The sequence below is a fragment of the Phacochoerus africanus genome, chromosome 12 (assembly GCF_016906955.1).
Source record: "Phacochoerus africanus isolate WHEZ1 chromosome 12, ROS_Pafr_v1, whole genome shotgun sequence".
NCBI lineage: Eukaryota > Metazoa > Chordata > Mammalia > Artiodactyla > Suidae > Phacochoerus > Phacochoerus africanus.
In genome coordinates, this window is record NC_062555.1 from 21,870,077 (window position 1) to 21,885,276 (window position 15,200).

A 15,200-nucleotide genomic window follows, 5' to 3' on the forward strand; every position below is an offset into this window, starting at 1 on the left:
AAATACTATAATATTCTAATAGAGAGGTACAATATTACATTCATAAGATGGAAGTAAATGTGCTAAAAATGTTTTCTTTTTAAATTCAATAGGAGTTTTGGAAGGTGAGGTCAAGGGAATCTCCCAGAAGTTAAAATCTGAGTACAGGTTAATAGAATATATAAGAAAATTAAATGATCAATTCAGTAGAGACAAAAACCAATGTCCAGGAGTTCCAGGAAGAGGAATTATTAAAATGTATGGCATCAAAATATCCTTAATAATAAACAAGAATTTCTTCAAATTAAAAAAAAAAAAACCTCCACATTGAAAGGGGCCTAGTGAAAACCCAGCACAGCGCATGTAAAAAGATCTAACATTGTAAAATTTCGAAATTCCAGGGAAGAGTATTTTCAGAAACAAAAAAGCAAATCATGGACCATGTATTAGGAATCATGATGGCTTAGGACTTTTTTTTTTTTCCCCCTGTATGCATAGCATTTAGAAGTTCCTCAGCCAAAGACTGAATCCTGTGCAACAGCTATAATCAGAGCCACAGCAGTGACACACCAGATCCTTAACCCACTGAGGGAACTTTGGCATAGGGTGTTTCAATTGTTATATTAGAATCTTGAAGACAGTAGAGTAGCCTCTTAAAAATCCTGAATGAAAATTAATTTCCGCATAGATTTTTATACCTAGCGAAACTATCAAGTAGTTGCATGGAATAATAGCTTTTTCAGGCATACAGATACTTTTAAAAAACGTATTATTCATGTGCCCTTTCTTATAACAGTTACTTGGAGTATGTATTTCAACCAAAAAAGGGAATAAACTGAAAATCAGGATGACTTAAAACCCAGAAAACAGGGAACTCTAATAGGAGCATGGGTAAGGCTTGACCCAAGGCAGAGATCAACCAGACCAGACATAAAGCACTGAGAAGGATATATCTAAAAAAATTTTTTGAAGGAACTGATAATTGATCTAATATGTTTCATTATTTGGAAAAATATTACTGATGGGTAGTTGACAGATCCGTTTGAGCATTTGGGGGGAAAATGTCAGTTACCTAGAAAAATAAACTATTAAAAACTGAACAGTAGATTCAAGAAATAATAAAATATTTTATAATAAAATTAATTTAAGCAGAAGCTTGTTTTGGTACAAACAGTATTTCTATAATCTATATAATGTAAATGAACTACCAACTAACGATTTAACCAAAAGTGTTATATGGGAGGATGAGGTGGGTATATTGAGCAGTAAGAGACCTAAACACTACCTTCTTTAATATAGTAAGTCAATTGATAATGTATAATGGAGCAAAATCAAGGAATAGTATTATATCACATTATTTAAAAACATGAAGATAAATATCAGGAGTGGATCCTGTGTGCCATTGAGCGTTAGCCTTGGAGATGGTTGAGGGTAGAGCATAGGCACTAGCCATTCTTTATTATGATCAGTTGAGTACTATTTGACTTAAATTAAGTACATTACTTTGATAAGAAAATCTAATAATGGTGAGAATAAATTTTACCATGATGAAGAAGAAGAGTTCCTACAGTATAAATTATAAATGAGCAATAATGAGTCTCCCTTTCTCCATATCCCATCCTTGGTACTGTTCTCCTAAGGTGGCCACTTTTAACACCTTCTGCTTTTAGTTGTTCTGGTGGTGACACTCATGACCTGAAGCTTATCTTTTGGTGAAGTGTAAAGCTATCCGGATTTGTCTTTGCCCAGTTAGCCAAAAGGTGGCCATATCAAACTGCATTGTACATTGCAGGTTAATAGTGTACTTTGAGAGTAATGTACAATTGGCCTGTGACTGTTGTTGGCCTTTCATCCCTGAGCCACTGTATACAGCCAAGGAAGCAGGCCTGACCTAGTTGGGTGAGGCAAAGGTTTATCCTGCCAGTGGGAGCATGGCATTTCTGGCAAGAGGGTCCTCTTCTAACTGTTGGAGTTGGTGCCATGGCAGATTTTCCTGACTCAGGGAGTAAGTGTTGAGCCTTAGTCCAGCTGGTTAGATTATTTGTTGATTTTGATTATCTGCACCAATAAGCTCTTTCTCTGGCACAAATAATCAGAAGCAGGCAGTGATTTTCCATCTTCCTAACAAAAAATGCTTTTTGTGTTTTGAAATTGTAACAGTCTTACTCAGTTTTCACCAGAATACTGCTTTATTGGGAAATTTTGTTGAATTAAATCAACAACTCTTTAGTCCTCAGAGATAGCCATATATCCTTAGGCTGCTCATTTTTCTCTACTCACATCTTCACTATTCTTGACAGGTAGAGAAAAATCAGTAATAATACTACTAGCTGTCTTTTATTCCGCCCTTACTGTATCCTAGGTACTTTGCTAAGCACTCATCTCATTTGTTGTTGTTGTTGTTGTTGTTGTTGTTGTTGCTGTTGTTGCTGCTGCTGCTATTTCTTGGGCCACTCCCGCGGCATATGGAGGTTCCCAGGCTAGGGGTTGAATCGGAGCTGTAGCCACCGGCCTACTCCAGAGCCACAGCAATGCGGGATCCGAGCCGCGTCTGCAGCCTACACCACAGCTCACGGCAACGCCGGATCGTTAACCCACTGAGCAAGGCCAGGGACCAAACCCGCAACCTCATGCTTCCTAGTTGGATTCGTTAACCACTGCGCCACGACGGGAACTCCCTCATCTCATTTTATCTCCATGATAGTTTTAGAAGCTTGCTGGGTTTATCACTCCCATATTAGACTGAAGAAACTAATAAGAGTTGAGTGACTTGTCCAAGGTCACAGAGTTAGAAAGTGCCAGAGCTGTGTGTGAAACCCAATTTGTGTTGACTCAGGCCAGTGCTTTTTTATTTTTTATTTTTTATTTTTAGGTATGTACCTGTGGCATGTAGAAGTTCCTGGGCCAGGGATCTAATTGGAGCTGCAGCTGCAGGCCTACACCACAGCCACAGCCACACTGGATCTGAGCCACATCTGCGACCTATGCTGCAGCTTATGTCAACAGCAGATCCTTAACTTACTGAGGGCGGCCAGGAATTGAACTCATATCCTCACAGAGACAGGGTTGTGTCCTTAACCCTCTGAGCCACAATGGGAACTCCTTGGGCCCATATTCTTAATCAGTCTCTGTGTTTGACTCACTTTCAGCACAGCCTCTGACTTTTTATCACATGAGATTAGAAAACAGCCGCTTTATACTTAAAACCTAATTACCAATGTAAGGCTACATATGCCGTTGTTGGATAGTCCTTATAAAAATTGTTGCCCCTTTTGAAGACAGTTTGGAATTTTATACATTTTCTATTTCTGTCATTTTTTTAATACCCTCTAATTTAAAATTCTGGAGTCATCTTTAATATCTCCTGATATCTCTCCTTTTACTTACAAACACTCATCATGTTCTCTTTCTATTTCGGTTTTCGGTGTCCCTCCTCCTCATGGTTGGGATACTGCGCCTGTCTTACTGTGCTCTCCTACTGCCCAGTCTCTACCATCTTAAAGTGATCAACCACACTGATCCAGTTTTTTGTTAAGCTCAGCTTCTCTCATATTGCATACATATTTAAACCATGATCTCCACATTATCTGTAAGAAAGTACGGCTTCATAAATCTCGATTTCAAGATGTTCCATAATTGTTCTAAGCTACCATTCCACGCGAGTTGATGTGCCCTTACCTTCTTTCCCACTTTTCTTGCCCATGCTAATGTATCACTAATCCGGTCTCTTGAAGCACAGATTTTCTCTAAAACTCATTTGTTGCTTTCTTATGCTTTGTATCTTGATAGTCTTTTCGAGTGTATATGTCACATTTCCTCAACTGAATTGTTCACTCCTGAGTGTAGAGGTGGGAACTCCCTGAGTCCACCATAATATTTAGTATAGTTTCTTGCATATAATGCTGTATAAAAAATTAATGAATTTTTGAAATTTTAAAGTTAACGTAGAATCCCAATTTTGTACTTCTTTTCATTTTTGTTAATTTCATATATGTTAGACAGAACTTAGACTTTTGTATTATGTTTTTCCATCTCTTTAATTATATTTAATTTGGGGATGTAAATATAGTGATATGATTTTTTTTTGAAAATTTGAATAGTTTCATTTAGTATTCTAATCTGAAAGATACTGAAAATCTACCCTGAATTGAAAGCAATATACTCATTGTTACATAGGTTTTTAAAAATGAACAACCATTATAAGTTGTGTTATTATATTGCTGGTAATCTACAGTTTGGATGGAGATAAACTATAGTGTAATACATGGAAAAATTATTTCGTTTCTTTTGCCTGATGTATTAAATATGGTTGGAGAGTATCCTGAATATTAAGTAAATCACATGAAGAAATTTGAAATGTACTCAAATACTAAGTTTAAAATTCTACTTAGATATGATTTTGTTTTCCAAGAGTGGATTGCATTTTTGTGTATTAAAATTGCCTCTTGATTTCTGCTGAGTTTGAAAAACATTTCAACCCTTCCCTTTCCCCTTTTTTGTTTTTCTTGTTTTAGTAGTCTGAATATTTATCTCTCCTCTTTTCTTTTTAAAAATAGATGTCTATAATAAATAAAGATTTCTACTTTAATGTATAGATTATTTAAAACTACTTCCTATATAAAGTGTTTTTGCTTTGAAATATTTGAGTTTCAGTAAGACAAGGATAATTTCACACGGAGACCAAAGAATAAGCTGTCATAAATTTTCATATATTTTGCATGTTTATATTGATTAATCTTAGAGTGCTTTTGTCCCCTTTTTAAATGCAATTTTAATGTAATATTATTTTAGTTAACAAATGTCATACATTCAAAATGCTTGTAGGTTTTCAAGATTTTTTTTTTCTAGATACTATCGTGCATCAGAATGCCTTCTTTTTACACCTCACATTATTCTAAAAGATATCTTAAATTATTTTACCATTTAATTTGGTTTTCAAAACATCCAAATAAAGCTATAACTACATCTTTTAGAATAAAGAGTCCCATACTTGATGTAAATCACTGCCTGTGTCTGATCTAATCTCACAAACAGAAATGTTATATTTTAAAAGTGACTTTTTAAGTTGGTATTATTTTTGAAAGGGGCTGAGGCTTAGAATGAAAGTACAGATTATCCATTTTGACTACCCTCATTTGATCATTTCATTTTCAAAATGAGACTGCATCTTACGATCCAAAAAAGCCTCACTAATGTGCATTTTTGGCTGTGTTAATTCCCTTTGTCATAAAATGGAAACTCGCCTAAATTTTCTAATAATTGTCCATCACATTGAAATTCATGGCAAAAAATAAAAAGGAGTTAATTTTGAATTCACGTGCATATATTTTATATGGATGCTCTTTCTCTCCTCTCTCTACCTAAGGAAATCGAGAAATTGAGATTAGAAGTGAGTGAAAGCAAGCAGCGCTTGGAGCAGGAGCAGCAGAAGGCAACCCAGGCCAGGGAGGAGTGCCTGAAACTGACAGAACTGCTGGGCGAATCTGAGCACCAACTGCACCTCACCAGGTACTCCCTAATCCCATTATGCACCATAGCACCAATTCCATTCCACTGATTTTTGCCACAGGCTTCCAAACAGTTGTGAGAGTTAAGTCTTAGTCATTCAGTGCACACACAGCTTTTAGGCGTATTAAGAAAAGTGGAGATGTGGTGAGCAAAACACCCAGACAAGTGAATGATAAGTGTGGCAGTGAATTACTGATATATTCCAAAACCTTTCATCCACAGTGCTCAAATATTTAGGTGATTCTCTATCAATATAAGCAAAATAACATGTTTCTTCTACTATTACCACTACCTCTCCTGTTAATTCTGTGTCTCATAAAACTGCTGAGCTGAAGTATCTGAGGAAAACATTGAGGAAAAGAATCAGCTGCTGTCAGTGGTGAAGGAGACAGAGTAAAAGACATTCCAAGATGCAGACTGAGATGGAACTGATACAAAATAAGCGACCTGATCCTAAGGAGGTGTAATGTTTAGGGATGAAATTGAAACAAACCATTGCAATCACCGTGCTTGACACTATAGCGATTTCAAATTACATTGCTTCCGTCATGAGATATGGTGATGTGATCCTCGTCATCATAACACTTTAGGAAACATGCAGCTCAGCCCTAAATTACAAGAAGGCATTTTAGGTAGTAAGCACTGGGTAGTTTGCTGTATTGAAAACACACACACCTATACACATAAATATGCAGACACAGAGAAAAATTCAAACTGAGATTATAGGCATTTCACATTACCATATAAATGGTTTCTTCTCCATTTGCGTTTGAGTACAATTTTTTTTTTCAATTTACAGATCAAGCCTTTGAGTTTGTTCAATTTTTAGTGTTTTTAGTTTTTAGAGAGAACATTGTCTAAATACACATGTGAGTGTATACTACTTGGTTTATTCCTAAACTAGAAAAACACTGGTCTTCTAATCATAGTAATATATTGAATTTAAGCTATGAAAGGGGACTGATCCCTTTTACATTAAATATGACAATGTAATTCTGAGCACGGTATGATAACAGATGGAGAAAAGCACCACTTGAACAGCCTGCATTTGGAGAAAAAAAAAATATTCTAGAGGTTGGTGAACCTCCCAAAGTTTTGGGTTAGTGTTAAGATGCCTCTAGTTCTGTTAAAATCCAACTTTGTCAAAAACATTTTGTTATGATAACATTCCAAATGATTTGCCAACTTCCCTTTTAAACAATACAAGGAAAAGAGAAGAAAGAAGGAGAAAGGAAGGAAAAAAAGGAAAGAAGGAAAATCATTTATACATGTGTGATATCTGGACAAATCCTAATAGATGAAACACTTTTATGAGAAAAAAAAACCCCACTTAATACTGCAGAATAATAACTGTTCTTTTAATGCTCCTTTAAAGTATTGTCATCATAGAACTGAGAATGCTCATGTTAACACAGTTCTTATTTAGTCTTGGAAGTTTTGGAATTCAGCTTCATCAAGATAGTTAATAGTCTTTCTTCTCTGTCAGACTTCTATTGAGAACCAACCATTTGTGTGCTAAGCACTACTAACCCACTTAAATAGGACAGCTTTTAATGTCTCAATGTGGCTGAGCTTCAATAAATAAATACTAATGCTGGTTTTTGCCCCCTTTGCCATTCTGTCTTACTCAGAGAGTTAATTTCTGAAGTCAAAATCCGTAGAGAGTTTTCCCGTGCAGTATCAATTTGTACTGTCTGACAAGATCAATTTCTTGCAAGTAGAAGCATATTAAGATGCAGTAACTATTGAAAATGGACTAGTGGTAACTAATTCCTTTGTTCTTAAGCAAAACGGTTTTGCTTGGTTCCCTAGAAAGCTTGTTCTATTGAGCTTTATTTACAAGCCTACAAAAATTTAACTTAGCTTTATAGAAAATAAAACTTAATTATCTATTGTCTAAATGTAGTACTCTTTTGTGAGCTTTTTTTTATGCTTAGTCTACATTCATGTTTTATAAAATCCACATTCATAAATTTAAAGATGACAATAAAACATGAAGGAACTGTGTATATCTTTCTTTTGCATTGAAAATGTGACTTGGTTGTTGGGCTAAATTTTTCTGATATATAATTCGGATTTTTTAAGAGTTTGTTTGCTCTCACCATTTTTATTGATTCATATATTCCAGTGTGTGGCTAAAAAAAGTACATATTCTAAATAAAGTTTAAAGTTAAATATGAAAAAATACTATAGAGTAGTGATAAAATAAGACTTTCAAATATGCCAGGGCAAAGAACATTTAAAAACTGGAGTAGAAATTTGTAGGTCAATCTGAAAGAAAAATAACCTACCACTTTTTTTTGAATTTCCCTTTATTGTCTAATTGGGCTTAAAAGTGGAAAATAGAAATTCAGCATTTATTGAAGGACCGAATTGGTAAATATGACATTCACATGTTCAACAAATATTTATTGAACAACTACTGTCTTTTAAATACATTGGTTATGGGGGAAAAAATGTAATTGTAATGTATACATGTAAGGATAACCTGACCCCCTTGCTGTACAGTGGGAAAATAAAAAAATATATATATTAAAAATAAATAAATAAATACATCGGTTGGCCCTGAATGTAAGGAGGGGAAAAAAAAAAAAAACCCTCAATACTTCAATTCCCTTAGGTTGTTGATACTCTTCAAAGAGGCTAGATCTATATCTGCAATTTTAATGGAAGGTAATAACAAAGTAATGAGAGAAATAGAGTTAACTACAGGAGTACAGAAGGAGATTTGGCTCCTTCTGCACTGGGCGTCCAGGTGACGAGGCTTTCTGAGTTGGTGAATCGGAGTTCTCAGAGTGAGAAGGGTGAATACCCCAGGTAGCGGGAACCGCACACTCAAAGAGAAAATGATGGGAGAGAATATAAACTCTACAGTTAACCTTAAGTTTTTTGAGAAGAGGCAAACCTGGAACAGGGAAAGGAACCAGAGGAATTGTCTCATGCTCCATATTCTGGCATTTTGGCCATTCTGTGAGTAATGGGTTGCTCTTTTTATATATTAATCAAGGACCCGAACATGATCAACTTCTTGGATTGGGATCCTGATTCAGACAGAGGTATGGAGAGTTGATTAGGACCCAAGAAGACCAGTTAGGACTGAGTAGCCAACTCCAGCCCTTTAGGCCACATCTGGTCCATCCATCATCTCTTTTGGCATGGTCCCTGAGCTAAGAAAGTTGTTTCTATTTTTAAATGATTGGGAAATAAAAACAGTATCTCATGCTACATGAAAACAAATATGTCTGTAAATAAAATTTTATGGGACACAGCCATGATTATCCTTTATGTACATATGTAGAGTCCCACCATGGCGGAATTGACTGTGGTCCTCAAAGCTTAAAATATCTCCTATCTGGCCCTTTACAGAAAAAGTTTACAGCCCTAGTTAGGAGGCTGTGTAACTCAAGTAACAATCAAGAGAGCTTGAACTATGATAGGATCAAGTTGTGTATTTAAAGAAGGTAATTGAAAGGCACTGTGAAAACAGATTGGTTGGGAAAGAGATGATTGGCAGGGACGCCAATTAGAATGTAAGCACAGTAGTAGTCCTCACTTAGGACTGTGCCAGTAAAATGGAAAGGAAATAGCATCTTCAGGAGGCGTTTAGGGGAGTGATGAGAAAGGCCAGAATTAAAGGTGATTCCAAAGTTTCTAGCCCATGTTAACTGGAAGACTCATTAATTCAATGAGGAACCGTAAAAGGAGGGAGAGAGGGAAGAATGTGTTTGCTTTCAGAACGCCAGTGGAGTTGTCCAGTGTGGGTCTGGTGTGAGGAGAAAGATCATGACGATAGGCTCAGATCTGGCTGCTTTTCCGTAAAGATACTGTAGCCAAAGGAGTGGGTGAAAGCCCGGGGAGAGCACCCTGCGTTAAAGCACTGTGGAAGAAGAGCCGAGGAGACCGAAATGAGACCTTCAGTGTATGAGAAAAGAATAAGGAGTGATTCAAAGTCTGCTTTGGGTGAAGGAACCATTAAAACCATACACTTGACTTAGCAGGGGATGGGGTATGCGGGGGCAGGGTGTCCTAGGTTTGAGGAAACTTGAGTTTGGGTGTCTTTTCCCAGGCATTCACTATCTTTTCAACTTTTGACAAATTGCTTAATTCTTTGAAACTGTGTACTCACCTATAAAATTAGGTTACACTAGATGATTTCTAAAGTTTCCTTCCAGCTCTGATAGCTTATAACTCTAACCGTAATTTAAAACAATGCAGTCTTAAATTCCTGCTTTATTGACATTAGACATTTAAATCGCTTGGAGTATCCTTTGTTCAGGATGTTTCCTTGGTTCGAAGTTCAGAGAGATTTCATAGAAATGTCCTTCATACCCACTGTTTGCATTCATCGTAAATTAGGCTCTGCTAACCTCTCACGAGGGTTATAAAAATACTCTGCCATCATCCTTCCAGCCTTTCTCCAACCCCTGCTGAGTGGACATCCAGAAGCACGGCCTTGACTCTGTCATTTGCTCTCAAAACCTTCCTCAGTGCCATGCTATGACAGCATTCAGCATTTAAGGTTCCTTGACAGGCTCCCCGCTTTCTGGTTTTATTTCCTTGCTACCAATTTCATCCTCTCACATGTTCACTGTGTTCAGGGAACTGAGCTGAGTGCCTTTCATTTAACCCTCCCAGTCGCCCTGTAACGTACAGACTATTATTTCCAGCATGTGATTCAAGAAGATGCAGCCCTGCTTCAACTTTTGCCCTTTTCTCCCCTTGCCTGTTGTCTACACCTAGACTGTCCCTCTGAGCTCCTCTCGCCCTATTGTGATCTTACCTCCTTTTCCAGGTCTCCCTGAAATTCTGGGTTTTCCCCGGGAGCGCTCCTTGATGCCCCATGCCCGAGGGAGCACGCCTTTCTCTGACTCCTCCTTCCCACTTGGAGCTGAAGGCACTTACTACTACAAAACAATTCCTCAAAAGAGGAAAAATGAAAATCTGAAAAAAATAATTCTCGGAAGTGTTTAATGCACCTGCTTGTCTTCCCTTCTGGAATGCATTCTTCTCCAAGTGGAAGGAGAGGTCTTATTCATATTATGTTTCTCAGAGTACCTAGCTTAGCCCTTGGCAAAGAGTTGAAGCTCAGTAAGTCATAATTCTATTAATGATTCATATACTGCAAGTGTATAGCCATTCAAAGCTCAGTATTGATATATAAATATATATATTTAATATTTATCGGGATAAAATATAGGAGATGGAAAAAATTTTTCTTGGGAATTTTTCTTGTACATATTATAGTATGTTATGCGTTTGTAATTTTTTTTTCATTTTTAACCTCACATGCATGTATGGTATCGCAGGATCAAACGCTGACCATTGTAACAATTCAGGTAGAGTTGGTAAAGTGTGCTGTGCCTCTCACCTGAATATGCTTACTTGAAAACCTCTCTCTTTCTTCTTTCTTCCTCCCTCCCTCCCTCCCTCTCTCTCTCTCTCACACACACACATAGAATTTTAAAGCAGAGTTCTCTATAAGACTGTCCCTCTGACAGTGTTTGAACCCAGTGCCAAATAGACATGACCATTAAGCATAATACATAGCCTGCGTACATGAAAACAGAAGCGAGGTTCCTCTCTTGTCAGTTATGTTTTCGCTGGTCCTACTATTCAACTTCTTTTCTTTCTATAACAAACTTTCAGGTACATTTTAAAATATCTGTTCATGTATTTACTCAGTCTGCATGGAGCTTTCCTGTTACAAGACATTGTGCTAGGGCTGATGGGCGCTCTAAATATAAAATAGCTTCAGACGCTGTCCTTCACAAGCTTATACGCTGGTGAGGGAGAAAAGAAAATACGCAGAGTTGGTAAGATAAATAAGAAGATCCAGAAGGGAGATTCCAGAAAGTATTACAGGGACAGGGGGACACATAATTTCTTACTGGTCCTTGGTTGCATTTGGATCTTAAAAAAAAAAAAAAAGTGAAAATGAAGGAAATTTTGTGGGAAGTTGCAGGTGAGAAAATAGCATGTGGGAGGTGACCACGTATACACGAGAGTAAGTTGAAGACCCACAAGTGTAGTCTCTGAGGTTAAGAATGTATTCGTCTTAGGATCCGCCTGGCACCAGGCTAAGATGTAGTAGCTTTGTAAAGAAATAATAGGAGAGGTAGTAGCTAAAGGCAAGTCAGTGGCCATCACTGACTGAGCTTGGACTCTGTTCCGGGAGGGAACTGAGCTGAGCGCCTTTTATTTCGCCCTCCCAATAGCCCTGTAACATACAGACTGTTGTTTTTCTGGTTTGCAGCAGATGCAACAAAGGCACAAAGAAGTGAAATGATTCATCTAAGGTCACACAGCTGATATGTATTTGAAACCCAGCAATTTGCCTGCAAAGCCTATACTGTTATCCATCAGGCTGTAATTCTATGGGAATTAGTAGGGAAATAGATTAATGCAATTGTTCCTGAAAGACAACCAAGAAAACCAGTAACATAAATTTATAATAGAGATAAGTGTTAGCTGCTCCTTTATGCACTGACAGAAATGCCTGTCAGTGAATTGTAGTCTTGGCTTGTGTTTTTCCTAAGAAAGTGTCCTTTTTGGCTCATCATTTGTGTTAGTCATTTAATGTATTATAATACCACTATCATTCTCCTTCTTCACTTCTTTTTTACTCAAGAAGAAAGAGAGGCTTTTATTAAAAAAAAAAAAAAAAGCGGAAATTCCTTTACATATTTGTTTTTGGCATGTCCAAACCTGTTTAAAAAGCTACAGGATTTATCTCTCTCTCACAAGACTAGCATTTACATATGGGCAGATTACTTTATGATATTGCTATTAAAACAACCCTTTCTGAATGTTTATGTAATTGTCATTAACTGTTATCGAGGCAGACCCTCTTCTCCGTACTTATCATACGTGAATTGAAACACATTCTTTTGAATCCTATCTTTTACTCAGATCTGATCTGGAGGGGGATGAGTATAGGAAGTTGTCTATTATTTCCCAGAGAATTAAGAAACTGAATTGCACAAAATGCAAAAGGGAGGCCAACCTGCCATTAAATCTGCAGGGCCCAGCTTCTGTCAGGAGAGCTACCTTTAAAATGTGTATTTCCACTTTTAGATAAGTAATGTTTTTCATGATACGTACTTCAAAGAACTTCTCCGAGCAGGGACGTAAACGAGGTCCATAAAATGGGAGGGAGGGAGTGGGAGGGATCGGGAGCTTGGGGTTATCGGATACAACTTGGAATGGATTTACAAGGAGATCCTGCTGAGTAGCATTGAGAACTACGTCTAGATACTTATATTGCAACAGAACAAAGGATGGGGAAAAAAAATGTATACATGTAAGTGTAACTTGGTCCCCATGCTGTACAACGGGAAAAAAAATTAAATTAAAAAAAAAAAATCTATGACCAGATGGGAGGATTTGACCTTATCCAGACGCAGCAACGTGAACTCCACTATTTGTATCTTTTTTTTAATTTTTTTTATTTCCCCAATACATTATTTTTTTTCCTACTGTACAGCATGGTGACCCAGTTACACATACATGTATACATTCTTTTTTCTCATATTATCATGCTCCCTCATATTTGTATCTTTTTGAAAGCAGGGAGGAGGAGAGAGGAGTTACTTGGTTATCTGATTGTGATGGGGGCTTTAGTTGGGGAGAGATGAGAAAGGCTCGAATTCCAGAGCATTTAGCTTCCAGGTAGTAAGTATTGTTAAGTACATTCTTTTTTTTTTTTTTTTGTCTTGTTGTTATTGTTGTTGTTATTGTTGTTGTTGTTGTTGCTATTTCTTGGGCCGCTCCCGCGGCATATGGAAGTTCCCAGGCTAGGGGTTGAATCGGAGCTGTATCCACCGGCCTACGCCAGAGCCACAGCAACGCAGGATCCGAGCCGCGTCTGCAACCTACACCACAGCTCACGGCAACGCCAGATCGTTAACCCACTGAGCAAGGGCAGGGACCGAACCCGCAACCTCATGGTTCCTAGTCGGATTTGTTAACCACTGCGCCACGACGGGAACTCCAATGTTAAGTACATTCTTGAATTTGACTGATCTGACCTCTCTGATGACCAGTATGAACTAGGCCTCTTTGGTTTAGGTAATAGAAATCCCCCAAAGGGGATTTGTTTATTAATGAGACCATGTACGACCCAGGTGCGGCTGGGACCTTGGGCTTTCTTGGACCAGGGACTCAAGGCAGCACCAGTGTGCAGTCGTCTTCTGCCAGTTGTGAGCCCCTACTTCTTTCTAAATGTTGGCTCATTCTTTCCTGTTCTTCCACGCATGGAGCCACATCCTTTAGTCTGAACTAAAGATCAAAGAGATGCCCTTAATTTCAGACTATAACAGTGTGACTTCTTAGCTCCTCCACTTTCCAATTCAAGGCCTTCAGTTCATATTTCAAAACTGAATCTTGTGCACACACACCTTTTTGGGTATTGTGACTGGCAGCCTCAGCAGAACCCCAAAAGTAAGAGAAGAGTGTTATACTCATAAAGGGGGGAGGCTCTTATTAGGGGAAGAATGTCAGGGATTCTGGGTAAATAAAACAGCAAATGTCCCCTCTGTTGCCTCTGCTGTCTTTTTGACAATTCTTGATTTTTCCTTTGACTGAGGAGTGATCTGAAGTGGAAAGAAGTGGAGAGAAAAGTACCTCTCTGGTCATGTTGGTTCGAGAGTGATATGTTCCATTGTCAACATGTTATCAAGTCAAAGGGGGCATGATTAATTCTTTCCAGGGTTGCTTTGTGGTTTTTATTTAGAGAACTCTCAAAATACAAAAAGGAGGAAGTAAAGGATGCATAGATGAATTTCTGATGCATGCCAATCACTGTGCCTGGTTTCCTGCAGCCGTGCTATAGCAAGTGTGGTCCATGGTAGCTGTATGTTACCACTCTGCAGCAAGAGATATACGAAAGTTGAGCGTTTGGAAACGTTGTTTGTTTATTGATTTATTTTACTTTTAGGGCCACACCCACAGCACATGGAAGTTCCCTGGCTAGGGGTTGAATTGAAGCTACAGCTGCCGGCCTGCGCCACAGCCACAGCAACGCAGGATCTGAGCCACATCTGGGACCTACAGCACAGCTCACAGCAATGCCGGATGCTTAGCTCACTGAGTGAGGCCCGGGATCAAACCCACATCCTCATGGATCCTAGTTGGGTTTGTTACCACTGAGCCACGACAGGAACTCCCTGGAAAGTTTTTTTAATCTATCTTAAATTGCCCCAAAATCCAAGTATATGATCAGTGGGCTTTTTTTGTATCTTTAACATTTTTTTTAAAAATTTTTCCAGTAATTCTTTTTCTTTTTCATCTTACAAAGCTAATGCTTTGCACAAGATTTTTTTTTTTTTAAAGGTATTTTACACAAAAATTTTGAGACACCCTGCTTTCTCAGTCAAAACAACAGCCCAGGGAAACAGTCTTGGAAAGGTGAAGCGAGAAGTTTCCCAGTGCAGGGAGAATAGAAGCGGCAGGGTTTGAACTGGGCCCGTCAGACTCCAGAACCTGTGCTCCGAAACGCATCTTCACAAATGAGCGTAAAAATGTCTTTCAAAGCTAAACAGAAATACTTTTTGGACTGTAGATTCTCAGTTCATGGGCCAGGAAGCAGGCCTTTTTCATCTCTGTGTCTCGAGCACCAAGTTCGGCAGCAGGCAGTTTGGCAAGATCTCTGCCAATGCTGGATAAAGGCGCCTCTCCTCTGCACTGTTGGTGGAAAGTCAGAAGGAACTGCCTTC

General features: G+C 38.2%; 1 protein-coding gene across 11 annotated transcripts in view; it reads left to right on the forward strand.

Annotated features, from left to right (window-relative positions):
* Positions 1-15,200, forward strand: part of SDCCAG8 (SHH signaling and ciliogenesis regulator SDCCAG8) — a 250,606-nt gene that overhangs the window by 114,495 nt on the left and 120,911 nt on the right. For all 11 annotated transcript variants that reach the window (XR_007131197.1, XR_007131196.1, XR_007131195.1 and 8 more), the window contains one exon: positions 5,345-5,487. Coding sequence is in view for 8 of the 11 variants with exons in the window: in XM_047754910.1 (XP_047610866.1) it covers positions 5,345-5,487 (143 nt within the window). In the remaining 3 variants the exon portion in view is untranslated. The remainder of the gene's footprint in view (positions 1-5,344; positions 5,488-15,200) is intronic.